The sequence below is a fragment of the Colius striatus genome, chromosome 17 (assembly GCF_028858725.1).
Source record: "Colius striatus isolate bColStr4 chromosome 17, bColStr4.1.hap1, whole genome shotgun sequence".
NCBI classification, from domain to species: Eukaryota; Metazoa; Chordata; class Aves; order Coliiformes; family Coliidae; genus Colius; species Colius striatus.
The window spans coordinates 6,552,326-6,580,315 of NC_084775.1; the positions used below are offsets into that span (position 1 = coordinate 6,552,326).

The 27,990-nt window shown below is 42.0% G+C and overlaps 1 protein-coding gene across 2 annotated transcripts in view; it reads left to right on the forward strand.

Moving 5' to 3' along the window:
• Positions 1 to 2,748: 2,748 nt before the first annotated feature.
• Positions 2,749 to 27,990, forward strand: part of BCR (BCR activator of RhoGEF and GTPase) — a 94,854-nt gene continuing 69,612 nt past the window's right edge. Inside the window, exons 1-2 of one of the 2 annotated variants that reach the window (XM_062009543.1) lie at positions 2,749 to 2,984; positions 3,330 to 4,883. In XM_062009543.1, coding sequence (XP_061865527.1) covers positions 3,368 to 4,883 — 1,516 coding nt within the window. In that variant the 5' untranslated portion in view covers positions 2,749 to 2,984; positions 3,330 to 3,367. Of the gene's footprint in view, positions 2,985 to 3,329; positions 4,884 to 19,611; positions 19,662 to 20,559; positions 20,624 to 27,990 lie in introns of those variants that run through there. The other variant, XM_062009544.1, reaches the window with a different exon arrangement.

The following is a 27,990-nucleotide window of genomic DNA, read 5'->3' on the forward strand; positions in this document are numbered from 1 at the left end:
GAGTCCATTCTTCATGAATAAATCTGTCCGTCTCTGTTCAGGTTCTCGCCAATAGTTAGACGTGGTTCTAAGGGAGTACAGTGTAACACACTGAGTAGATGCTGTAAGCACCTCTGTATCACATCCTGTGTGCATGTGAATTGAAGTGTTTTATGCCAGTTTAAGTTGTAACACAATCTGAATTTAGTAGTGAAGGTGGTTGATCAGAAGGCTATTCTCATAGTAAGAAATTGCCATTCTCTGAATTCTAAGAAGGAAAGTCCCAGATTTTTTAGATTCATGGAATGATTTAGACTGATGGGACTTTGCAAGACTTCCTGTCCTCTAACTCTACCACAGCGTGCTGCTTTGTGCTACAAAAATATGGTTTCTTAGTTTGTCATAGATTAATCAGAAATCATTTTATTCATCTTTTAAAAGACTCAGCTTATATACTACCGTCTTGTTTTGGGGGTTTGGGTTTTTGGGGTTGTTGTTACTTTCTCTAGCAAAACCTCTGCTTCTCTCGCGTGCGATCACGCTGAAGAAACATGTTGTTCCCAAGTGGCAGCTCAAGCTTTGAAGACTCAGGCAGCTGGCTCCTCTTTCCCACGAGAGGGAGCTCTGTGGTCACTCTAGTACGAGTCCCGTTTGGACTGGCTTTGCATGCCTTGAAGGCCAGGGAAGGAGGTGTGCTGGACAGTGTCTCTGTTCAGCCCCCTCTTTAAAGAATCCTCGGCTCACAGATACGTGTCTGCCACCATAGCCTTAACACAATTCTATAGCCTATTAAAATAATGCTGTGTTGAACATATAAAGTATCAGCAAAAAATCAGGGAATCCCTTCAATTACCACCAGAATTTCTGATTTAGTATCCCTAGAAGATAAAGAAAGTACAGTTGTTTAGTAGCATTATTCACTAAAAGTTAAGTGTGCATACAGAAATCAGCAGAATTCTTTCTCTCTCCAGAAACGGCACAAGTGTCAGAAAAGTGAACCCAAGTAGGAAAAACTCTGTAGACATTAAAAATCAAAGCTGTAAGACTTCACTAAAAGTAATGTCAGAATTCAGAATGTTATAATGACAAATATATTACATCATAGAGATTATAACCATGCCGGTACAGTCTCAAACTTCATATTACTAGAAACACATTGCCTATCCAAATTTTGTTGTTCAAACTGGAACTAAGGCATCAAATAGCAAACAGTGAATGGTGAAAATCTATTTTATTTCTGTGAAAGACTTAGTTTTCTTGAAGGATTTGTAGAGGTATTTACTTAAGATATAGATTTTATTCATATTTAGATGATAATCTGTTTTCCATGTAGGTCAGCCAATGCCTCTTATGTGTTAAAAGCTGAGGAAACAAGTGCAGGAAAAGAGGTTAAAGCCAGGAAACAAAAACCAGGAGAGATGAACTATGCAAAATTGAATACATGATTAGCCGTTTGTGGTATGCCTGAAAATACAGGAAAATATTTTGCTTGGCATACAAAAACACATGAAGAGGAAAACTGTTTGCTGGATTGTGGAACATTGCATATGTCGAAGGTAAGAGTGCTGCTCCTGTGGACTTGTGCTTTTGATTCTTACCTGATTTTAGTAGTTCTTTTTGGTGCTATATCCCACCCTCTTTTCTAATAACGCCAGGAAAGATACACTTCAGCAAAGACATGAAAGAAGCAGGTTCATGGGGGATATGAGGTATACATATCTCACTTTTTCCTGTCATCTAAAGAGGCACAATGGAACTTTGGGTGTATCTGTTACCACTTTTTCTTAAGTTGAATTAGTACAGGGAAAAGAAAAAAGGCATAAGCAAGGTCATGTACTGTGAATTCAGGAGTAATACTCAACAGCCAGGCTTTTGTTTAAATCATTACCTACTTTAGCAGGGGCATGGGACTAGATGATCTCTAAAAGTCCCCTCCAACCCCTACCATTCTATGATTTGCCACCCTTGACCCAGAGGTGAGGTGTAGGACTCCGACTTACTGGGTCTGGGATAACATACAGGATAAAAGCAAGCCTGATGCCTGACCAAAGCATCCTTTGTTGCTAAGGTCACTGTAGCATTAGAGTACCACCTTAGCCATCACCCTGCTTGTTTATTGTTAAGGAAGGATGGAGCAGATGCTGAGACCCTACTCTTAAACAGTCTACTGCTGCTCCAAGCCTCTCACTAAACAGCACTGGTCTTAGTGGGGGAAAACGTGCCCTTTGAAGGAGGTTTGTGCCAGTGCCTGGGGTGAGGGCGTTGCTGTGAACACGGAGAGGACGGAGCCGTGCTGCTGTTTACACACAGTCTGGGAGGGCGTGGAGAGATGGACAAGAATGGATACCTCTCTATTGTGGTAGGCGCTTGCCCAGGCTGAGCTATAGTGTCTGTCTACGGTGATGTCCAGGCCTGCGGGCTGCAAGTGTCAGCAGGCGTGAACGCACACGCGTTCGCTGATCTCCGCCTTTGTCTCGGCGGCAGCCGCCTGCGAGCGCGCCGCTGCCGAAGGGCTCAGGACCCGTGCCGAGGCCCCGCGGGCACGGCCTCCCGCCGCCGGCCCGCGCTGCCCCTTTAAGAGGCCCCAGCGCCGTGCCAATCGCAGCGCCGGGCGCCGTCCCTCTCCTCCCCTTCCGCAGCGCCGCGCTGCGGGCGCCGCCGCCTGAGCCGGGCCGGGCCGCGCGATGGGCAGCCGCGGGCCGCCGCCGCCTCCCCGCCGCCAGCCGCCGCCGCGCCGAGGGGGCTCCCGCAGGGCCGCGGGCCGCTCGGGCAGCGAGGGGTAGCGGCGGAGCTCGCCGCGGGACGCGCCGCTGTGCGCCGGAGCTCCGGAGAGCGTGTGCGCCCGGAGGACAGCACAATAGCCGGGAGGAGGAGACAGAGGAAGGGGCAGGGGGATAGGAGGAGAAAGAGAAAGCACAACACGGGGCTGGCGAGGGGAGGACGGAGCGGAAGACTCCTGAGCGTGGCTACGCTGAGGACCGTGCACTGGACTGCAGCGGCAGGAGGTGGGTGGGTGTGTGGTGGGCGATATTTACTTTCCCTCCCCCGCCCCGAGCCTGCTCCTTTGTCCACCCACTTTGAAGTGCTCTGGGATCGCCGGGGTGGGAGCATTGTTGTTCGCTAGCAAAAGATCAGTCATGCCGGGGAGAGAGTAGCGAGTGTACGAGGGGCTGGGGCCGGCAAAAGCTGAAGGAGACGGGGAGGAGGGACTGCTCCGAGCATTGCCTCCTGCCTCCCAGTTTCCCTGCATGGACCGTGAAAGAGACGGATTGAGTTGATCCTGCCGGAGCTATTTCTGCTTCTACATGTGAGATCCGGTTGGTTTATTCTCTCCACCTATCTTTTTCTAGCCTCCTTCCTGTGTTCTCCACTGACTCCTGTATGCAAAATGGTGGACCCTGTGGGGTTTGTGGAGGCTTGGAAAGCACAATTTGCAGACTCTGAGCCACCTAAAATGGAGCTGAAATCTGTGGGAGACATTGAACAGGAGCTGGAGATGTGCAAAGCGTCTATCCGGAGACTGGAGATGGAAGTCAACAAGGAGAGGTTCCGCATGATTTACCTGCAGACTCTTCTGGCAAAGGAGAAAAAAAGCTATGATAGGCAGAGATGGGGTTTTAAACGTGTTTCTCAGTTGCCTGAAGGGGGTGCAGAGCAGCAGATCCAAGACCTGCATCATCACCAGTCTGCTGACCAAGATGAATATGAGAAAAGCAAGTCCCACCATGGGGAAGAGAAGTTCAAACCCAGGATACCCTCTCTGCGGAAGCTATCTACTCAGAGCGATGGGTCAGACCTGTCGCCTTTGGACAGCCCCCATCATGGAGAGGGAGAGCAGGACAGGTGTAAGTACTATGGTGAAGAAAAACTGAAGAGAGTTGTAGAAGATATGGAGAATCGCTGTGATACAGATGGCTCTCCTTCAAAACACAGATCAGCTTCTACTCGCAGGCTGGTGGGATCTGCTGAGAAGGAGGGATCATTTGAACCTATTTCCAAGGACAGAGGGAACAGCACCAGCGTGGCAGCCCTAAGGTCCAATTTTGAAAGGATTAAAAAGGTCAACTCACATTCTTCTGGAGAAAACAAGGACAGTGTTGAAAAGCCCTTTTATGTGAACATGGAGTATCATCATGAGAAGGGTTTAGTAAAGGTCAATGACAAAGATGTTTCCGATAAAATAAGTTCCCTTGGTAGCCAAGCAATGCAAATGGAACGCAAAAAGTCTTTGCACTCCCTCCCTTCTAACATGGTACCCAGCTTCAGTGAGTTCCAGAGGCCTGCTTACAGGGGAAGGTCCTCAGAGAGCAGCTTTGGCTATGATGGAGAATATGAGGATGCTGAACTGAACCCCAGGTTTCTCAAAGATAATCTGATCAATGCCAATGGCAGCAACCGCTCACCTTGGCAGCCTATGGACTTTCAACCCTATCAAAGTATCTATGTTGGTGGAATGATGGGGGAAGGAGAAGGGAAAGGACCTATTCTGCGAAATCAGGGCACAACTGACCAGGAAAAACATCTCACATGGCCCAGGAGATCTTACTCCCCCAGGAGTTTTGAAGATATTGGAGGAGGATATACTCCCGACTGTAGCTCTAATGAGAACCTTACCTCTAGTGAGGAAGACTTCTCCTCAGGGCAGTCCAGCCATGTCTCCCCCAGCCCCACCACTTACCGCATGTATCGGGATAAAAGCCGTTCGCCTTCCCAGAACTCTCAGCAGTCCTTTGACAGCAGTAGTCCACCAACCCCCCAGTCTCAAAAACGGCACAGGCAGCAGCAGGTCATTGTATCTGAGGCTACTATTGTGGGCGTACGAAAAACGGGACAGATCTGGCCAAGTGATGGAGACTTGCCCTCTGGGAGGTGTCACCAGGACAGCTGCTTCCACGGGGATACAGGTGTGTACCAGCTTTGTGTTCGGTTATGCTCATAGCATCGTAGAAATGAGTAGGAGAGGGTTTTCTAGGTGACCCTGGGTGAATTGCTCAAAGGGGGCAGCTGTGTCATGTGAGAGGTCTCTATTTATTTTGTTATTCCTGTTTTAGAAATAACCTTTAGGAATTTATGTTTTGTATTATTCCTGTTTTAGAAAGGTCCTGCAGAAATATATGTCAACGCATTTTGGCAATAGAGATTGAATTCCCAGAAGGGTTGATTCAGGCTTCTCTGGAGGCAACCGAGAGTCCCATGTTAATCAGTGTTTAAACTTTGAATGTTAACACTGAGGTAGAAAGAGGTCAGAACTGTTCAGTATTCACCACCACATCATTCCCTCCCTTGTATTCTTGCACTGAGGAGCAGTTAAACTCTACCTCAGAGGTGGTAGTGTGCCAGCTTGCTACGACCTGAGGGGTTTGCTGGAGCTTTCCCAATAATGATGCTGCTCCCACAATCTTGTTTTTTCCTGTCTGTATTAATTGGAGTGCTAGTTTTTCGTTCTGTCTCGTGTCATCCTTCAATTAGAGCTGATTGGAGGTGATGATTGTGTAACACTGTTCTTGAAGCTTTCTGCTGTCACTAAGTGAGGGAAGAACTTGGAATATCAGGAAGCCCTCAGGGAGAGCTGTTAATTTAATTTCAGCAGAGTCAAAATCTTTATTTGTGGAAGAATGGGCAATGTTTGAACCTGTTTTTGTGTAAGCCATTCAGGCATGCAGGTGTGTCTGTGGAATAGCAGTAGATTTATAGTTGGTGGAAGAGGCAAACAGTGAACTTACGTTGATTCAGATAGATTTAGTGAATGTATGTGGACATCTGAATCTATTTAGCAAGGCACATAATATAAGTAGCACCACTAATCTCCTTTATGGTAAATGAAGAACAAGTCCAGGAAAGAAAAAACTCTCTGTTTTGATAGACCTCTATCATTATAAATGTGTGAGTTATCTTGTAGGTTTTCTTTGTCTCTTTGAATCTGTCATTTTAACAAGGGGTTAACCTGTTATTTGTCAATGGAACTGAAATCCTGAAGTAGTAAATGAATTCAGAGGCCTATGAGAAATGTTGTCGTTCTCTCAGGTTGTGCAAGTTCTGTGTCTTAGTTCTCAGAAGAGTAACTTTGGTGGAAGGAGGTGCCTGGTTCGATTTTTTCTACTGATGTGGTTTGCCAGACATGCTTTTGGGAGCAACAATGGAAGGAAAGCTCTTCCCTGTTACCGGTGCCATCATTACATCCCTTTATATTATTGGAAGGCTGTACAATTTTAATGGATGTTCAGTGTATATGAAACTTCAGCACCTTGGTCTCACAGTGACTTCTTCCTTATCAGATTGTGTATGCATACTTGTTTTCTGTCTGGGACTACTGCATTCTTGTTAGGTTTTAAGCCTATGTTTGTATCTTGCAATGCAAGGGAGAGCCTGAATCTTATGCAGGTTTAAACTGAGCTGCAGCCATCTGTCTCTGCTCTTGTTTACTGATGCTCTTTAGATGACTGGGAAACCTCCTGGCAGTTGCAGTTTTTGCAGAGGGAAACAAAGGGACAAAAATAACAAAGGTTGATAAAGCTTGAGAAAAGTTCAGCTTTATAGAAAGTCAATAGGTAATTTTAATTTTAAATTCTTTATCGTGGGTGCAATGATAAAAAAGTGGGCTGCTGAAGAGTCAGAGCAGTTACAATCCCTGCTTGTGCTGGAAAGCTTTGTGTCTTGTTCCTAAGGATGACCACACAACTGCAGGCAAGGACAGAATGTAACTGATGCACCTTCTGCTTTCCTCAGCATAGGGGGTAATATGGCAAGCTTAGCAGGAACCTTCACCAGATGGCTAATCATTACTGTCTTGCACATTAGCTGATGGCAACTTTTTAGTTAACCAAGAAAAAGGCTTGTGCCTTCAGGAGACTGTGTTTCTGATTAACTCCTACTGAGTATCATTTTATATGGTTTGGTTTTTTTCCTTTCCTGTTTAGGAAGAATTTGGATCTAAAACCAATTGGCACAACCTCTTTTTCATAAAACAAACAAATGGCATGAGAGATCACTGTGTGATGAGTTGGCTGGTTACCATTCCCAGCTATCATGCCCGACTGTGGACTGTTTTCCATCACCACGTGGTATCTGAGCAGTTCACTGATCCAGGCAGCTTTTCATGCACCTGTGGTGCAGTCACTGGGTCTACCAGGCTTCCCTGAAGTTTTGCTTGAACAGAGTGAGAGTTTGAATCACAGCAGGTTCTAGCCAGTCCTAATGTTAATTATCATCAAGTGGAGTTTATTCAACAGTATTTGACTTCTTTGTGCATTCAGAGTTTTGTGTGCTTGCTGGCTCTGCTTTTCATGACTCTGGCCATGATAATACTGAATATGTTGTGAACAGGTGCGATGTGAACTTTGTGTCTGGATCTGCTGTCCCAGCGCATCTTGAGCTCGGCCAGCAGACGTGGGCTGTTTTGTTTCTTGCCCAAATTCACAATTGGGTGATAATTTCCTACTTTTTAATTACAAAACCAGAATTCACCTAACTCTCAAGTGAATGGGGTCCAAGACAAAATTTGAATCAGGATTCTTGGAGATGGGTTATCAAAAGCCTTAAATCAGGCCAAGGTAATAGGCTTTCCTTTTTTTCAAGGACCAGAATGGGAGGTTCAGGGTTGAAGTTTGGTTGTAACTGTACTTTCTATTAAATACACTTAATGGAGCCCAGGATGGTAGGATTAATTGTGTATGACTAATTTTCTGTTGTGGGAGTAAAAAAAAAATCATATATTTGTGTTAAGCTTCATTATTTTTACTATGACTGTGGAGGAATGACAAGGTTTTTAAAATTCTTGCTCTCTCCACTGAGCAGAATGCCATTTTAAAGCACATATGTACTTAGAGCCGTAGTTTCTTCAGTTTTTGTGTGCCTTAAATGCCTGACCAGATAGGCAAGCATCTGAATTTCCTGCTTTTAAGGTAATCATAGAATCACAGAATCATAGAATGGTGTGGGTTGGAAAGGAACTTCTTTGACACTACTTAATTTTAAAGTCTCGAGAAAGCATGCAATATGTCATCAAGGAAGGACATTGTTCTGTACCAGTTTCTGCAAGTTAGTTGCATGTTCTGAGATCTTGGACAAGTTTCTTAATTCTACACCTCTTCCACCCACTATTGTGTTATGTGATTTTTACAAGATGCAGTTTGAAGAGTACTTTGCAGTGGTTTAGCAGTACAAAGACAATACATGAGGGAGCATGACCGTGGGGTTGGTGCTGTTCAGAAACACAAGTTTTCTTTTAGCAACTGAGGCAGACTTCAGTCTGCTGTGTAGTGATTCTTCCTTCCGGGGATCTGAAATATAGGAACTTTCATAATGTGCAGCTCACTTGTTAATTTTAAGAGCTACTGGCCACAGGTTCTGCTGTCGGTCTGTCTTACATTCAGTCAAGAATGAAGTTTACATTTTCTCTGGCACTTATTTAGTTCATTTTGCTGTTACTTTTTAAATATGTTTTAATCCTTTGCTGTGTTAATCAGTGGATTTCCTAGAAGCAGTGAGGACATGATGCTGTTTAAATGCTGAACCCCCACCCCCTCCCTTTGCTTTCCAGTGATTTAGTGGCTTTTGAGATTATCAAGCTGCTTGTACTACCACTCCCATCTTCTTAGTCTGGGAGAGTGAAGAGCTCCTTTTCTTTCTCCACTAGATTTCTCTTTTGGTACAGCTGAGTTTAGTAGAATCTGTGGAGCTTCTGCTTTATGTCTCCAGTGCCCATGATAAGCTCTGCAGTCCTGTTTGTTTTGTTCCTTCTTCCATAAATGGTTACTAAGCTTTACCTCAGATCTATCATAAGTAATGGCATGCAGAGAGATTTTGGTTTAACCTAGATCATGGAGTTACTTACACCCCAATGTTCAGGTTCTTTTGCAATCACAAAGCACCTGCTTTTGAAATGAGAGTGTAAACCAATCCAGATAGTAGTTGTCTGATACTGGGAAGCCCTGGAGAATGCTCATGTCACCTTGTCTGTCTGTATGAAGCTCATTTTCATAGTCTACAACAGAGATATCCAAGTGGGGCTGGCTTTCCTATGAAGTAAGTAGATAGAGAGTTCCAAATTCTGCAAATAATGGATCAGGTAGGAAGCTGCTTGTCACGTCTGCATAACTACCAGCAGTTTAAAAGTGGTCTATCTGGCAGGAGAGATGAATGCCCTTTGTGCTGCTGCCGTTTCTGGGTGAGGGCCTACCAGACAGGCAGTGACCTGTGCCTGGCAGGGGACATTTAACACCAGTGTGCACTTGAAGTCTGGGGGTGCTACAAGGAACTCAAGATTGGGACTCAGTTGCAACACAGGCAGATTGATGTCCATGCAGTGTCCTTGATGTGATGATCACAGACTAAAACACTATTCTGTATGCCAAAACAATTGGACCTAGGTGACTTCAGCACAGTGATCTCACAGAAACAGGCTGGAGCCCTACAAGCAGTGAATACCATATAATGAAGAGATGATGTGTAGGCAAGTGAAACCACAGTAAGAAGCCTGTGGTTCAGTGAACTGCCTCTATAATCCTTGCTGACTGTGTTCAAAACATTGAAAAAGCACAGGTTTATGGCCACAGCAGGTGAAGGTGATTTGTAATCCAAACTTGATTTTGCAGGCTGTCTGAAAGATGGCCCAGCAAAGGAGAAAGAAACCTGTGAATGTTTGAGCCTCGGCAGCAGCCTGGAAATACGTATCTGTCTTCCAGTTCTAGCACGTTTATCAGTTTGCTTTCTAATGCCCTTCCCTCTCCCCACAGCCTCTTAGGGGTAAACAGTTATTGTGCAGAGGCCAGAGGGACCTGTATTTCAGCTTCAAGGAATTTTGGAGGTCAGTCCGTAAAGGTTAATGAGTTGAGACTCGGCAAGCTGTTTGTGGAGAATTGCTCCATTTCAATTACCATAGGGAAGCATATTGCTGTTCACAAAAATCAGACTGTTGATTGGAGGCACACCTTATCTGGAGCTTGCTTTCCCCCCAGAGAAACCAAGACTAGCATTTAATTTTTTTTTACTGTATCCTCCTGATTGTTCTGCCCAGTCAGATAAGCATGGAAAGAATAATAAGGACCTGATCCTATTCTTTCCCTGCTGAAATATCATTGAATATCAAGTAATCTCTTGCTGGCACATGTCAGAAAAGAAGTGATGTTTGGGTACAGGTTGAATGGCAACTTTGCTGTGGAGATGGAGTAGACTGCAAGTGACCATAGAAGTGCTGGCATAGATTAGTTTGGGTGAACTGCCTGTAAATGAAGTACGTCCAAAACAATAATTTGAGTGTCTTAAGTCACAAAGCAGGTTTTGGCCAGATCACTGATTACAAAGTGGATTGCTTTCCTGATTCTATCTTTAAATTGCACGTGATGTGAAAGTAACCATAAGCTGTAAGTCCTTGAATGTTGGTCTGTCTGACTGCTGAGGCAGTTTTATAACTCCATAACTTTTCTAAAGTCGTATTGAGTTGTACTGCGTGTGTATAAAACCAGCATGGTGTATTCTGTCTCAAAATCTGATTGCAGTTTGCAAATCATTCTGGTACTAAAATAATAGAAAGGTGTCTTCCCTTCTTTCTTCTTCCCAGCTGCCAAAATGGTATCTTTCAGACCCTTTCTTAACCAGGTTACAGCTGATACGGTAATCAGATTATTGCAAATGTAATTGGAAACTCTATTTCAGAGAAAGCTCTGCCCAAAACATGGCAGCTGGAGCTGAGTTAGTTGCTCATGAATACACGAGGAGTATGTATTGTGTTAGAACCCACAATAATTGCCCTGTAGGAAGAGTGAATTAGTAAAGTTCAGTCTGTTGGTTTGTGTTACTGAATTGTGTGTATTGGACCTTTTGCCTAGTTGTTACCTTCTGTTATTTTGTTATTTGCAGTTATTTCAGTAACCCTTGTTACTTCGGTGTGGGTTTTTAAAAAATTTTGTGAATGGAGGAATTCTTTTTCTAGGGAGAACAAATCCATTACAATTCCATCTTTTAGAAATAACGTATTAAGCACCCCATCCTCTTTTGGAGTTTCTGCATAGGTTCGATCTCGCTTGGAAGTATCTGAAAGCCCCACATTACTTGCAGACTGGTCAGTGACAACAGGATAGTAACAACTGTAGCAGGCTGCTGTGGATCACAGGCTGTTAGCTGAAATCTAACAAGACAGCTTTTGCAGTACTTACTTAAAAGTGAGCAACTTGTGTATTTGAGCTCAGCAGTGCCTCAGTGTTTGTCACCTGTCCATGATGTGTGAAGAAGTGCACTGTGCAGCCTTAGCTCCCTCTGTGTGTTTACTACTTCTTAAGGACTTTAGAGTATTCTACAGTCAACACTGAAATGCAGTTACTTCTCTGATGGGATATGGCTGCAAAGCTAGGTAAGGAGTGCCTGTTTCGAAGCCCAATTTGGGTGAGGCTGGAGCAGGCTCTAGTTGTTACAACAGTTAAAAAAACCCAAAACACACAAAAAGCTGCAAAAAAACAACAAAACCCTCAGTTACCTACGGACACATCTGTGTGTTCTTTTAAAATGGGCCAGCAGCTTCCTAGCATCTGTTCTGAGGAAAAATACCTCATTCCCTGGAGCATCAGGCTTCAAACGTGTCTGAGCTGCTAAAAAGCGAATGGGACGGGTCTGTTGTCACTAGGGAGGTGTAACACACAGAGAACTGGATCTGCTGCAGTATACAATTACATGGCACGATATGATTTTGCCCAGGAAGATAGTAATGGCCTGTCAGCCTGGCTGGACTCAGAGCTTTCCAAAAGATATTAGATTATGCTGCTTAGTATGATTCAAGGCGCAGAAAAGCATGTTTCTGTGATGGTTAGCATCAGCTGCCTCAGTTCATAGCAATCTTCAATTTTACTTTCCTGCTAACCTACCAGTGCTGCTGAAATTTTTCTGTAATGGTCAGCACTGACATTACCACATGGTTTCAGAAAATAATGTGCTAAAATGTGAGTTGGTCACTGCTGGAAGACATCTGTGTGTTTCCCCCATCCCTGCCCTGCTCTTCTGCAGATTGTTCCTTTGGTTTGAATCCTTCTAGGTTGAATATTTGAATGTGGGAGTTACCTTCTCTTCTGAGTGTCTTATATGTTTTTGCTTTACATTCTTCTGAGGTGGTTCTTGGACCTCTCAGTTTAATAAGGATGAAATCTCTGTCGTTACTCTAAGAAAATACCTCAGTCTAGCAATATTCTTTTTTTTTTTTTTTTTGAGGAAATCATAGGATTTGTCTTTGCTGATGGTACTAATGATGTGAATTTGTGGATTGGCCAGCGGAGAGGACCCTGCTGTAAACTTCTGTAGCACTTCTGTTGTTTAAGCCTAATTGCAATGGATACCAAGCCCAGTGCTTGGCTGTGATTCAAGATGCCTCGTGTAGGTGACGTGCAGCCTGCAACACATCAGTGACTGCAGTGAAGAGCAATATATCTTACAGTCTCTTCCTTATTTTACTTTTCTAGTTTTTCTTGAATAAAACGCTGATGAGCGAAATCTGAATTGCAAAGAGGAAAGAAATCTGGCAAGCTATAGTCTTGATGAAAACACATTCTTCAGCATTGTGACACACACCACTTCTCTAGTCTAATATTGGTCACTCATAGCCCCTGATATGGGGTCAATGGCTGTCAGGAGGAGAATGCTTTAACCAAGTCCAGAGTATTGTCTCAAAGGTGCTCTTGGCTTCTTGACTTGCTGGAACAAGCATGTTCCTCAAAGGCCTTCAAGAGCTGCTTCTAAGTATGATGGAAAAGTAGTACACTTAACAGAAGCAATATGTTGGGGCTAGCAATCACTTGAATAATTGTTTGGGTGAACCTTTTGTTCAGTCTTTTCTCCCCTGGCTTCTTTCCTAAGGATCTTACCCATAGGAATGAAGTATCCTGTGAATCATGTATCTAGGCTGGCTGCTCCATGGTCTGCTATTGCTCGCTTTCCTAGGAGACCTGTGATTGTAATGAGACAAAAGGCAGATGTTGCTAAGAGAACTGCATGATGAGCATGTTTCTGATCACATGTAGGAGTCTAGTGTGGGAGAAAGAGGACTGTGTTTAGTCCCCAAGTATCTTCATGAGACACCATGAGCTCACCTCAACAGGGAGCATGGAAAACACTTGCTGTCTTATACAACAGGTCATTTATTCTGGCAAAAGGGTCTTTGTAAGACCTGACTGATGGTCCCCATGCTATTTTCTGATGATCAACAAAATTCCCTGTTTTTTAAGTTTGGTATTTCAGGTGGAGTATGGAGCTACAGGCCTGGCTGCCTTCTTGAATGACAGTAATGAAAGGCTGATTGTAATTTTGAGACTGTTTACATGGCCTGATGCTCTTATAATTGAAATGAGGGCTGGATTCTGCTTCATGTGAGTGCAAACGCTCTCATACCTTATGAGTTCAGATCAAGGCATATTGGAAAAAAATATTTATCACTTTCCTGTATTCCCAAGTGATGTTTGAACACGTAGCCCAGAGAACACAGACCTGTCACCACAACCATTTAGTCTTGAGCACTTTATCAATTTGATTTACTGAATTTCTTGAAAGTCCTCCTAAGCACAGCTGAGCAGTTACACAAACCTATAAGCCTTTCCCTTTGCAGTTGAGAAACCACGCTGCTTTGTGTCGAAATATTTACCTAGGATTTATACATCACTTTGGCCCTTTCTAATCCAAATTGATTTTGCAACTTCTGTATGCACTGAGTGAAATAATTTTTAATTAATAAATTGGTAAACAAAGTAAACTAAGGATGGACCTACTGGATTACTGGTTACCACAAAACTGTACCAGAAATTTCAGGTTGATGCTGATCCAGTTCTACTTCAGTACCAGGGAAGAGAAAGTGATCTTGCTTCTACTGTTGAAGTAGCACTTGTCCGTCTTGCTGGGGATGGGAGTGGGCAGCATCCTGGAGCATTTGTATGTCTTGGGAGGAACTGTGTTAAAATGGGGGGACATGTTTCCCAGGAAGATGTAGGAGAGAGAAGGTCTTGTAGCAGCCTCCACCTCGGAGTGAGGGGTATTATCTTGGCCAGTCTCAACCGAGTTTTAGTAGATAATTGATAGTATTATGATGTTTCTTTTAGTACCCCCCACTATTAGCTTAAGAGCTCCATGACAATGTCTGCAATTTTATATTGATTTTATCTTTATACTCCTGTTTGTGTTAAATGTCTGTCACCACTAAAAAAAATCTGTGTTGTACTGAAGAGTTCAACCAGAGAAGTGAATGGGTGAGGTAATGCTGACCCCAGCAGAAGAGAAAATCTAATGTCTAAGGTAAATAACTGTCTGTGCCTAGAAGCAACAAGTGCCTACTGGTTGCACTGCCTGCCCCAAACTTAGCTTTAAAGGGAACTCCTTGATTTCATTGAGGGAACTGGAGTACTTAAGGATATCTCCATTAAAATCTACCTGGTAAAGTGTTAGGAATATGAATTTTTACCAGACAATCACAGAGCTGAAGTCAAGTTGCAGTTACCAGAGTTTTCCTGTATTGTTAAATGGGTCAGGGTTCTCACCTGGAAAAAATACTATCCTAATGGAAAAGAGGTAGTGTTTGGAATAACTAGCAAGGAAGGAATGAGAGAGCTTAAGGAATTTTGGATTGGTTTTTTGTTCGTTTTTTATTGGAATATTATTTTTTGTTTTATTTAACAGTTGGACACCCCAGGGACTGCTCTTGAGAGTAACAGTATCTCAGGAAAGATAATCCAGGACTTCCTGATGTTAGCAGATTTCTAGTGACTGGTTTGCTGTAACTGAAGCTCCACAGCACCAGCTGTGTGTTTCTCTAACTACCTGAACCAGAATTTCCCAAGATACCTTGATTTTGAAGTGTGGGCTTGATCTCTGACTTCAAAAGAGCTGACAGGGTTTTCACAGGCCTACATTATAAATGTTTTAAAACTTGTGCGCAGCTTATGCTGTCCAGTTTCAGTAGCAGTGCTGGAGATGTGGTTGAGAGCTCTCTGAGTTGTACTGGGCAGGCAATTCAAAAAGGTAATTCTGCTTTGAAGTTTCTTTTACCTTTTGGGGAACTGTTAGCTGTCTATATGCATCTGACATGCCTCCTGGATGGGTGCTATGGAAGCACTAATGCCATTTGGAAAGCATTTTTACTTTATAAAGTAAAAATGGCATTAGTGCTCTGCCACCTTATGAGGCAAAAAGGCAAGAGAAAGTGGCAAAATGGTGTTTGTCAGGTATGCTTTTTTCAGTTTGTGGAGTCCTCTGAGGCAGGACTCTGTCAAAATGAATTTTGGTTAGGTAGGGTATTTTTAAAATACTTGGAAGAAAATAGCAGCATTTTTGTTTTTAGAGTATGTGAGACAGCAGAAGAGGATGCCTTCCTTTCAGCTGGGCAATCCTCTGCGAGAAACTTGTTCTCTTACACCATGGTGTGATCTTAGCTCTTTGAATATGTTCAGCAAACATGCCCTAGCCCTGACCTTGACTACCCAAAATTTATTCAGTCTTGAGCACTGACCTGTACATAATTTCTTGTGGTCTCACCGTCTGGTCAAACTAAAATACATACTGATGTGATCTAAGCTCTACTTTGTTTTATGCTTGATATGTAAAGGTAATAAAATTCATACTGCAGAGAAAGGGTTGTGTGTCTTTCCGCAGTTAGTGTCCTCCATTTCAATACTTGTATGAAGTCTTAGCATCTCCACGTAAGGCAGGAGATTTGATTGTCTGTTTTGTAAATGCATTCTGAATAGATGTGTGCCCAAGAAAAATCTGAAGAGGAAGAATTTTTGAACTTACTCTTTATGTACGTGTTTCAAACTGGTTACAAGGTATGTGCAAATATGCACTGCTGCAAAGACACAAACACCCTTGTGAGTTTGCACCTAAACTTTGTAATGAGCTTTTTTCTTGTAATGAGATCAACAGCTGGTTAAAGAAACATTCTGATGCAAAAACTGTTTTTCTTATTAATGGACACTTGCCACTTAGGGCTGATGCACATTGCAAACTGGCTCCTTTAATAATAGTTGGTAGTTGGTTGTGTGATTTCTTTTTTTTTTCTTCTATAAAGAAACCAGTCATTTGCAAGTTGGTTTTTTTCAAACACAGGTGAAGAATGAAAAGTGACCTTTAAAAGAAAAACAACTTTTATCTTATGTGGTGATTTGCATAAATAAATTTCCAAGTGTTTTAACAAGGAACTGTGCAGCTCAAGTTTTGCAACACTGAAGCTCAGCCTTCTATCTGAATTTTGATGAGCCCTAGTGTCCTGCAATCCAATTTGATGCATTTCTCCTGGACCACACTTCTTCTAGCTGGAAAATGGATTAACTTTGTCTATATGTACATGTTTAGAAATGAGGTTTTAACCATATATAACTTTCAAAGGAAAGTGCTGTAAAAAAGAAACACAAAACATGACAAAACTGCTAAATTCTGTTGCTGGAGGTTTCCCCTTTCACTGTTGTTTACAATTCATATGCTTTTCTCCACTACTCTTTTCTTAATTTTGTGTTACTATTAGATCATTCAGTTTCCTCTCTAAGTTCAAAATCTGGGTCATGTTTGCCTGCCTCTGTCTCTGATTGGTTCTGCTTGTGTATTGATCTCTGTTTTTTTTACTTTTAGCTTTTCCTTTTTTTTCGTGTGTTTGTGTAAGATTTGAAGTGAGGGCTGCCTTGTCTTGCAACATGTATTTGTGTGTGTCTTCCAGTATTTTCATATTATGCCCCTTGAGGCTAAGTCTTGATTTAAATTGTCTTTGGTGATAATGGTTCATGCTGTGGCTTGCTGCCCTGTCTGTTGTGCCAACTGTTCATTTGTAGGTTCACGCTGAGAACTGGATCAGGGAATTTATCTGTGGGGTTTTCTTCCAGACAAAAACACACAAAAAAAATCACAAAACTCCCCAAACCAAAACACAAAACCCCTCTAACTGTGGATCCCATCCATCCTCCCCACAAATGTTTGTGTTGGAGCAGCAACTGATTGGTTGATGTTGGAGTGAAGAGAGAGTAATGCCACGAAAGACAATGTATGCCTAAACCCCTAGTCCTTTGGGACTCTGAGGCTGTTAATTCAAATAACAATGGGAACATTAATGCTGAGAAGTCATGTTTAACTTTAGCAATTTCACTTCTGATTAGCCAGCTGCTTTGGGATTTCAGGAAGAGGTTTGAGGTACCCTTTGAGCAGAGTACCTCTTTCCTGATCAGAGGCTTTGTTTCTACTGTTGTGGGGGTAGGAAGAAAAGGCAGCCTAAGGGCTTGCTGGTGTTTAAAATGGAGTCTGTTTTGTAAGAATACATTTAAACAGACTGCTAGGACTGGAAATGAGGAAAAATATATATTTACAGTCACTATTGTTTGTTAGACAGACCAGATGATATCCTAGTCCGTGTAACTGACTCAGCTTTTGCTTGCCTATGTAAGTACTTCATGTGTTTTAATTATTACATCAGCAAATACATCGACTGTTTATGGCAAGGAGAAAATGGAAAAGATACCTTATTACTAAGATTTTTTTAAAAGTCTCTAGCTTCTGCTAAAACATTGTTGCGGTCATAAATCATCAGGAAGGAGGACTGTATGGATGTCAGGTCAGCATAGCTTTCAAAGGAGAGTTGATCATTTGAAGTAACATGTATTTAGTTTCTAGGAGTGAAATATGTGTGAGTGTTCATGGGCTAAGATTTCATACTATTTTTTATGATGTAGTTACTGTAATGAGACATCTGCAATATTACAGCTTACAACTATGTAGTATGTGAATGTTTTCCTTGTGAGTTTTTTGACAAAGGGGAGTTTTAGAGATTATTGTCAGACCTTCTTACACTTGTTTCCTTTGTGATATAAAATGTCATTGTCCCGGTCTAAGTTCAGCTAAGATTTGTGTCTTATAGCATGATTTGCTTCAGAAGCTTGGTCTAGAACAAGAAGAGGGCAAGGGTCATCAGGAGAAAATATAGTTAACTTATGGCATTGAAACATTTTTATAGTTTCTCGTTTCATTTTTCTCTAGGATACTTACTTGACTCTTGGGTAAGACTGCTATTTTTCCCTGTCAGTGCTCTGCACAGATTTGTGAGCTTCTGACTTAACCCTGCTGATTTCCTCCCTGTATATAGCAGCCAGGTGCTACATTTCTGGCTTCCAGCTTCTTTTGCTCTTTCTGTTCCTGTTCAGTCCACAAACATGGAAAAAAAAGCCCCACCCTGCTGACTCATTGTGCCCAGAGCACTCCCTATATTCCTGAAATAGGATTAATATCTGAGACAGTTTGAACCACTCAACAGAGATGAGTCTGGTTCTCTTCTGCCAAACCTCTTTTAAAAAGAGCTGGTTTCTTCTCTTAGGCCTGCATATCTTGTCTACATGCTCTACCAGGCTTTGGCCCCAAGGTGATTTCCTTATCTCGTATTCATTTAAAGGGCTTTTGCAACAAATGCAACTGTTGTAGAAATCAACTAGTATGTAGAATAATCCTTTTAACAGATTTATTCTGATACTCTGTTGGGTATTTAAGTGGATTTTACTGCATCGTTTAATATGCCCTTGAAGACAGTTCCAAATGAAACCTGCTGTCAAATTCTGTCCTATCTCTGTGTGCATACCAAGTGTGCCTGGGAGATGTCAGGCAGTGCCGTAGGCAGTGGGGAGGGGTTGCTATTTATAGGGAAAATTAGGAGTAGCAAACCACTTAGGCTGTTTACTATCATGCTGTCTACAAGTTGATCTCTCAGGTAATACTCAGAAAGTCTAGTTGCTCTGCAAGGACTTAGAAGAGGTTATTTCCCTGTTACATGGGCAAACTCATGTTCTTTTACCTGTTGTTCTCAACCTTGCACACTGTCAGCTGTCTAGTGGCTCACCCCAGGGGCAGCAGTGCTACTGTATGTATCCCTTTAGCTTGTTTTGCTTTGGGATCAAAGGACTGTGTGAAGGCAAATGCCGGTTATTAATTCTTAGTTTTAAAAATATACAAAGTGACACACTTTTTCCCTTTGATTGAGGTAAACAGCAGTCTCCTTCTTCCCGTCAGCAGACTGTGCAGCCCTGTTGTAATGTCTCAGGTTTTGAGTTCTTGCAAACAAATGCATCCCGTATAGGGCTGTATTTGGCAGTGAAATAGTCAGCAAAATGTCTGGAAAAGAACGTTACAACCTTGAGCACAGCCCTTTGGAATGTTGCAGGTTCCTGATAAGGCAAAAATTGTGTGGGTGAAAGTTTTTCAGAGAAACAGGCCTGTAGAAAGGAATTGTGCTTAAGATGTTGGGAGTCTTGTCTTTAAAAAACCCTTGGGTTTTGATTTAAATATGATGAAATATAGTTTTAATTACAGTAGTCTCTGTGAAACTTACGAGTACAGTCGTAATTACGACCCTAATTAGGTAGTTATTTACTCTTAAAAGGATAGCTTATCATTCTGACCTTATAAAGTATTGTTCTGGAGGTTGACTTAAAAAATGCATATAAGGATCCTATGTGGAATCCTTAGGGATCTGTAGGGAGTGGGGAAGAGAAAACTTGGCCTAGGATTTTCTGCACAAAAGCAGAAGGATACACAGTGATAAAACTGGATTTTTCTGTCAAAGTCTTCTCTTGCAGCGTTGTAGTGATGTGGGCTTTTCTGCTCTTGGAATCTGCAGGTGTTTCAGAAATATGGTTAAGTTCAACTATCAATATCCTGTTCATCCAGGGAAACTGAAGCTCTGATAATTCCAAGTAAGATGTCCAAGATCATCTACATCTAACGTTTGTTCTTAGTTCTAGAACTTAACCTCTAAGACAGCCTCAACTACATATATCTCATCTGAGAAGTGAGGTGTTAACATCAATGCTAAATAAGCTTTATCCTGGCTCATCTCTGTCTGTGGTGGTCAGATAAACATGGCTTATTCTTTGTTGTTTTCACCAGTTCTGCTAGAACCCTGCAATGGGTAGGGCCTAAAGGGAAAAACTAGTTAAATTCACCTGACCATCTTGTTTTTCCATTATTACTGCCCTTTTTTGGCTTATTCCACTGTTACTCTAGGGATCAAGGACCATACTGGTGACTACAGCTTTTTTTAATGTAACCAACCCAACAACTGGGTTTTAATTACTAAGAGATGTAAATGGACTGAAGCTATACAATAATTCATGTCTCATTATCAGGCTCCTTACTAGGAAACTCTTCTGTCTTTGTGTTTCTCTCCAGGCATTTTTACAGCACCTAGAGCAGTAGAATTCGGGGAGTTGACTTTTACACTTACTACAGCGCAAGCTGTGCTTTTTTTGCCCATAACGGTTTTAAATTGAATGATATTTTGCAACAGAGAAATTATGTGGCTTGAGACTATTTCAGGGAAGTCCAGTCTATTCTTCCCTTGAGTTTGCTTATGAGATGAGCACAGCCTCTAGCTGGCAACAACAAAGGAGATAGGAATTAAAACAATTCCAGTTTTCCTGTGCTGCAGGATTGACTTCTAGACTAACCGGCTTTTCTTATTTACATTTTACCAAAGGCAGATCTGTATGTTGAGTTTTTTGATGTTTGGTTTGGGTTTGGTGGGGTTTTTTGTGTGTGGTGTTTTAAGTGCTTGGAAAGGTGCATTTATAGTAAATGTCATTTGTGTTTCAGATTTACTTACTAACCCATAAGTTCCTGCCAGAACAGCACTCTCCCTAAAATTTAAGCCTTCCAGGTAGGTGTCATTAACATTCTCTTGCAAGATCAGTGAGAGAAGCTGAGGCACTTACTGAGCAAAGGAATGCAACTGTATTGTGACTGTGGTATACTACCAAAGCCTAGAAACTTTCAGTATCTTCCTTTCAGCAGCTTTGCCCAGGTTTTCACTGTCTGGTGGTCTGTTTATACTCTTGGTACCCGTCGTGTCTTTTTTTTTCTAATTATAATTATTATTTGCAAAGCTCCTCTGCTTGTTCTACTGCTTAAGCAGAACTTTAAAATATTAGGTTGCTAATTCAGTTGCTAATGCTCTGAATCAGCAGCTCCCTAAACCAGTCTTTGCAGTGACACTGTTTACACAAGCATCAAGAAATAAAGTGATACTGTTCAAAGGAAAAAGAAATACTCAGCCTTTAGGGGAATGTGCCATCTGAGTGAAAGAGCTTGATTGACTTTCTTGTGAGTAACCCTGCAGTGTTAAGCCCTCCTGTGTATACACCACCTGTTACTCATCAGAGTACACTGATGCACAGGCATCACTGTGATTAGCTTCCACCGTGGCACAGGTTGTTAGAGAGGACTGAACTCCTGTTTTGAGCTAATGTTGGTAGGATTCCTGCCCTTACTAAGGTAGTGGAAGGGAGAACTTGATTTCTGCGCTGGTAAGTTGTGTTTATCTTTAGAGTTATTCTCCCTTTTGCCCAGCTGTGCAATCTGAGCTGTAAGATGTCAAGCCTAGGATCTCATGAGCCATTGCTATAATTTTAGTTGCTTTTTTCTTACCTGCTGCGATATATTCATTTTTGCACTCGCATAAAGTTAAGATTACTTCTGCCCTGTACCTGGGAACAAAAATATATCTTCCTTAGAAGTGGCTGCAGTCATCTCAGAGTTTTTGATTCTGGTGTTTTTTCGCCCTTCTCAATGCCCTTCACCATTGCACTATCTCCTGTCATTTGTGTACCTGCCATCCATGGTTCGGTTTTGCATGTGATTAGTTTTCACTTAGATGTTGATATTTTATCCTCAGCCTAGTTAAACCCTATTGCTTTCAGAAACCTGGGTAAGAATGCTTTGTGTATATGATTTCTTGCTGTACAGACCTACACTTGTTCATTAGATTAGCTTAGCCATATTATTGTGCCATACCCTCAGCTGTCTTCAGAAACCAAAAGCTCTTTATTTCCGAGTCTTTCTGTCCCTGTCTCAACATTTTGCTTTTGAATCTTTCTCTTCATCCCCTAGCCATCATTTGCTTCTGGTACAATGCATTGCCACAACGTAACAAGAAAGAATATCTAGGTTACATTGCTCTGCTTTCATCTCTAAATGTGGCACCATTTTGAGCGAGGAGATACAGGTAGGGGTTTTCCAGAACAAGTTGGTTTGTGATCGAAAATGGAGTAGCCAGAGGGAAAGTAGCTGTCACAAACCAGAATGAACTGGTTGACTGTCTGTGATCCATCTTGAAATGTCTGACCTGTCAAAGCTGTCAGAATCTGGGTACATGCTGGAGGATAAGCCATATGTACATAATGTCTTGGAGGGTGTGTATGAGAGAGGTGAGGCTGAGAGGGGGAAGAGGTGACATTTAATCCCTTGCTTGCTGAACCCTAAGGATTTGTTTTGTGTTGATCTGCTCCCTGTGCTTCCCTCTGACTTAATGGCTGTGATGAATGACAAATGGAGGCAGAGCAGTGAAAACAGGAAATATGATCCCTCAAAAATGACTGGTGGGAAAAGGAGGGAAGAAACTGGAAGTAAAGGAACCCCTGCTTTCATGGGGCAGCCCTGCAGAACAGCTAGCGGCTTGTCAAGAAGGAGCTCCAAGGTTACCAGGGAGTCTTCTTGAACTGCTGTTAGGGAGAGGAAGGCCTAAAAGTAAAGCAGCTGTGGTCTGCTCTGTGTTGGTTTTGTTGTTTGGTTTGGTTTTGTTTCATTTTTAAACTAAGACTTAGAACCACTTGTCTTGCCTTGACTACAGTGCATGTTTTGGATGGGAAATGAATGTGATATGAATTCATATTCATATATTGTTTATAGACTGCAGAGGCCCTCAGTTTTCTCTGTCTGGGAAATGCGAACTTTACTGCTGTATGGTCATTCAATTCAATTGTCATCGAGTTTTAGAGAGTGGTTGTTTAGTTAGAGGAACACAGAGAAACAGAGGAAGGGGCAGAAAAAAATCAGTAAGGGTACACACATTTAGTGTGTTCCCACTAAATGTGGTAAATGTTATCTAAGCATGTTATATTGTTTCTCCTACTGTCCCTCTCACAGTTACTATGCTACTTTGGTTTACTGCTGTCTCTCTTTTTTTAAGGGCTGAACTTGGAGGACTTGGCTTTGGGGAAAACATAGCTTTTCCTGCTGCTTAGATACCCTTATTACTGCCACCACTCTCCTAACTTACTGTATTGAGTTCCAGCTGGGATCTGTGGAGAGCTTTCACCTGTCAGCTGCTGCTCCCCTTCTGTGGCTTTTCAACTTTTCACTTGTTCTGACCCAGCTGTTGCCTGTGGTATGGAAGCCTGTTGCCCGCCCCGTTCTGGTATCTGCTAACTGGTGGCCTGGCTGTGGGCAGGCTGGAACCCTGGCAGTGCCAGTGCTTGTACAGTGCTGGCTGGCACTACTGCTTTCTTCCAGTCCTTAGTTGCCTGGATCTTGCTAAAGCCAGGCCAATGGAAGCTGTGAGTTACTGGGGCTAAGATTCCTTGTCGAGCAGGCTTTTCTTCTCTCCTTGTCCCAGAAAGACTGCAGGCAGGCAAGGTTGTCCTGTACTTCACTTTTTCTGTTTCAAATTCCTCAACCTTATGTGGACCTGAAATTTCACCAACATTAAAAATAAGCCCTCAGAATAAATAACTGCAAGCTGAAAGGAGAGGGCATCTGTGAGCTTTTTGTATTGCCTTTCCTGTTTTCCTGAGTCCTTTTTTCCATGCTCTTCCCTGGGTGTATTAGGGGAGAACACCCTCCTCCCAGCCCCCACACCTCTCCCCTGCAGCTGCCAAGTGAGAGCGGCACAAAAGATGCCTGTCTGCTCACTTCATCTGCACAGCTGATGGCTCAGCAGTGCTTTAGAAACTTAGGCTGTGCTACAGGTGCAAGGGGAGTTGGGGGTGGATGAACACTCTGGTGTTGTTTTCTTAGAGACGGGGTAATTCCAGAATTTTTGTCTGCTCCAATGAGGGGCAACAGGAAAGGTTCTTCCTGTCACATACACACTATGAAGCCTTTGGATCTTCAGCCCTTTTCTGCCCAATGTAGCCAGATGAGATTTCCTCTGCCAGCTACACAGATCTGTTTGTGAAAGAACTGTAGATTGATTTTTAGAGTACAAGTGTCTTTGTCAAGGTTGTTGTGCATGTCCAGAAAAAGAGTTCTTTCCTTTTTTTAAGGGAAGGATTTTGGTTTACTTTTCAAAAGTTCTGTGCATTGTCTTGGTGGTACTGTGTTACTTGTAAATATTCATCACCTTCAAGGGGTTGGTAAAGGTAGTTCTGAGCCTTTCATAAGAAACCTACTCTAGAAATATGTTTATTTTTAATTACACGTTCTGAACAACAGCAATGTGAATTCTTCTACACAAGAAAGTCTATTTCCTCCTGGATAGACTTGCAGTCTTAAAGTGTAAGTTCAGCTTTGATTAACAACCTTTTGGATCGGTTTGGAATCTGTTGTAAAATAAAGCACACAGGCAGACTTTGTTCTTACATATTTGTTTAGATAGGGAAGGCTGTGCAAGGTGGTGAGTAGTAAAGGGATATGGAAGACAGAATACTGGTTTTGATTTTGATAGGGATACAAATAAATCCTTTAAGTAAAGGTTGGTGTAAAGGAGCAGTCACCTTTGATACAATGACTTTCTGCCTATAGTTTTTGTTCTTTAAGAAGAAAACCGTCACTTCATTACATTAATACCATTTGGATTTTTAAAGCTTGAGAGAATTAACTCCTCAGACAGACATTTATTGAAGTGTCTGAAGATGAAACCAACTCAAAATTTTCTCTTGCTGTGTTTGGTTTTGCTGATAAGCTTCATGCACCATCTGCCAAGAAATTACTAGTAAACAGGAACAGAGTGATGACTGCCTATCCTCAGGTGTGCAGTCAGTTCTGTAACTTTTCCATGTCCAAAGTTAGCACCACTCAAGATGACATTTAGTATCTGTTACCAGAGATCCTGGCTTTAATTTAGTTTTGTTTCTGTCTCCCTGGCAAAACATGAGGTGATTCTTGTATTGGCTTGGTAACCGCACACAGAGTTCAAGCCCCAGCACTTGACATTCCTGATTCTTTTAACTACTGAAGTACTGACCAGAAAGTGCCAATAAATTCGTTTTGAGGAGTGTGTTTTTTCTCCATGAGTTTGAAGTATCTGGGAATGTACTACAACCTTGAACATCTAAGTATATCATGTACGCCCTATGAAATGCTGAACAAAAAGGTCTTCAAAGATCTGCCTGGCATATTTGAAGCATTGTCTGGGTGAAACTCAGTGATTTAGAAAAGTCTTGTTGTACCAACTCTGAAATCACGTTTGTTTCATGTTGACATGCACTACTCAACACATAAAAGATGTGGATTTGCAGCATATGCACCATTTATTTAATTCTAATCCCAGAATGTTTTAAAGGTAAATTGCTTCCACTGAATCGGTATGTTGCCTTTATGATGATGGTTAATTAGGGATACTCTTTCACAGGGTGCTATGCCCTCTTTTAGTTGCAAAGCTGTGTTTGTAAGTTAAAATTAATAACTTGATGGAGTATCTGCATCTTTTGCCTTACTTTTCTACAGCATTTCTTTGCCAGACCAATCTTACAGCTTAATCAAGATCAGGCTTCATACTGAAGCTGAAAACTAGTATGAGAAAGGGCAATTTTTTTGGATGAATTGACTTTGGGAAGGCCCCGGTAACATGATTTGTCTCAGAGAAAGCAGACTCCCCGTGCTGGTACAGCAGAGATGTTCCCAGAGCACTATCCAGCTGGAATGGCAAGCTGCTCTTCTGCTAGGAGATGCTCCTTCCTGCCTCTTGGTGTCCACTCCTCTCTGGGAATACAGTTCTGCTGGGGTCAGGACTAAGGCTGTAGAAATACTGACAGAACTTCTTAATTCCGCGTGTCAGAGCAGCATGGAAAGCATTTAATGTTGGCACTTCCTTTCCTGTAGCAATCTGTAGTCTGTGGCTGTATGTGCACATCATCAGGCAGGTTCCTCAGCTGAACTGTCACGCATCCTTTTTGGGCTATGTTGCCTCTGGGGTAGTCTTTTTCAGAACCATCCATTTGCCATCCTCCAACTCCATAGATAACTAGTTAAACAGACTTGGGTCTTGTCCATTGCCCCTTTAGCTTGATGCCCTTGCTGTCACTGTAAAGTGACATAGAGAGAAAGAGCATTTTATCACTGCAGTAATCCTCAGGCAGCTGGTTCTTCTGGTGGTGAAAAACTACTTCATGCTCTCCAGGAGGCTAATGTCTTCAGAATTTGTTGAATAACTATTCTGACTGCAGCCATAATAAGCTGTAATTGCAGACAAATGCATGTAGGATTTGGTGGCTGACACCATTTTTGTGCGATGTCTTTAGCTGTGTCCTATTTAGTAGCTATTACAGTCTGGTCTTACTTGCTGTACTGTAGCAATGTCAAGAGGCTCCATCTCTAGGAAATCTGGTTTCATAATACTCTAAACCCAAGATAGATACACACCTTTACATAGGCTATTAAAGATGTAGCTCTGATGTTACAGTTCACTGTGCAGATGTTATCAACGTTTTCAATCTTTTACAGAGTATGCAAGTTTTCATTTTTAATTTTTCAGAACGTGCAGAGTATTTTGTGGTTCAGCAGTAAAGCTTGTTCTCCTCACTGTTGCCCAATGCATAGAGTGTGAGTTCCTTCAAAACTCTGGTTTCAGGAAAAGACACTGATTCATTGACATGTTGGTGTTTTGGCATTGAATATTGTCCTTATGCGTATACTGTGGATTTGATTAGTCAACATAAGAGCTCTGACCCTGTAAGTCTTTGGGACTGCACGGCTTTTACCTACTTTTAAGCATGCAAGACTTGTGCAGGGTAGTTTGGTTACCTGGAGCATCGCATCTTCCCCTGCCACAACTACCCATGAACATATTGTCATGAAGGTGAAAGTTATCCTTAGGGCAGAGCCTGTGCAAAGGCTGATGTGTACCATCTCTTCCAGAGTGAGTGTAAGGAGGCAGGGGCTCCTGCAGAGCTTCATTTTCTTTAATCCTTTAATTTCTCTAAATATTTAATTGCATGGTGTAGGTTACCCACTGATCTGTGTGTAGTACGGACTTCCTTGTCTGTATATGCTGCACAGAGTGTACTGCTTGTATAGCCCCTGAGCAGACTCTGTAACTTGTCAAATCTAAACCAGTTTTCAATGACTTTCTCCAGTGCTGCTCACTGCTTTTCCTCACTGAAAGGTACTTTCCCACTTATTTTAATTATGAGTGTTTCTTCATTCTGTTTTAAATAAAATACTATATCTTTAGGGGTTTTTCTAAATTGACAGGCAGTCTGGTAGCATGCTGTGGGAGAGCATTGATTAAACAAAATATTTGGATTTACTTATCTAAGTACTTTATTTTATGAAAACATTGTAAAAAAATCAAAATAGGTCAAATGATCTGCAGATACACAAGCTCTGCCTGCTTGTACTTACTGAGAGCATCTTGCTTTGTGGCTTTGTGTTTCTGGAGGAGTGGTTTTATTGTGTTCTAAATTAAATTTTGCAAATTACTTTCTTGTCTTTTAAAGAACACATGCTCTGAGGCACTGCAGTATTTGACACTTTAGTGTTTCTTCTATGTTTATTCATGTTTCTGTCTGTTTAATATGTTCTGATAGAGTCTCATTGGCTTCGATAAAAAGTCCTTTCTCAAACAAATTACAAAAATATCTTTTTAGTAACAGTCTCTTTTGTATTTCTCTGTCCTAGCCCACAAATGTCTGAAACTTTTCTCTGAAATAACTTCTGAGGAAGAGACTAGACCAGTAAATGTTTAAGCCCACAGTAAATATTTCAATGCATTACATGTAGGGATCACATGGGGAATTCAGATTAGAAATGTCTCTGAGATGTAGACTATCTACTGAAGATCAGACCTGACAAGCATCCACATAGGATTTGTAGCATAGAGAAAACCTACATAAAGTACTACAGCTTTTTGATGAACAGAGCACATTCTTCCAGTGCAGAAACATTGTCTCAGCTGTTTGACTAAGAATTTCCAAACATTTGATAGTATAGACTTGTTTTCTTGCATGGCATTTCTGAGACCAGACTTCATCTTAAGTCTAAAGATGGAACTCCAGATTTGTAATGGCAATTGCCATGCTGATAGCTGTC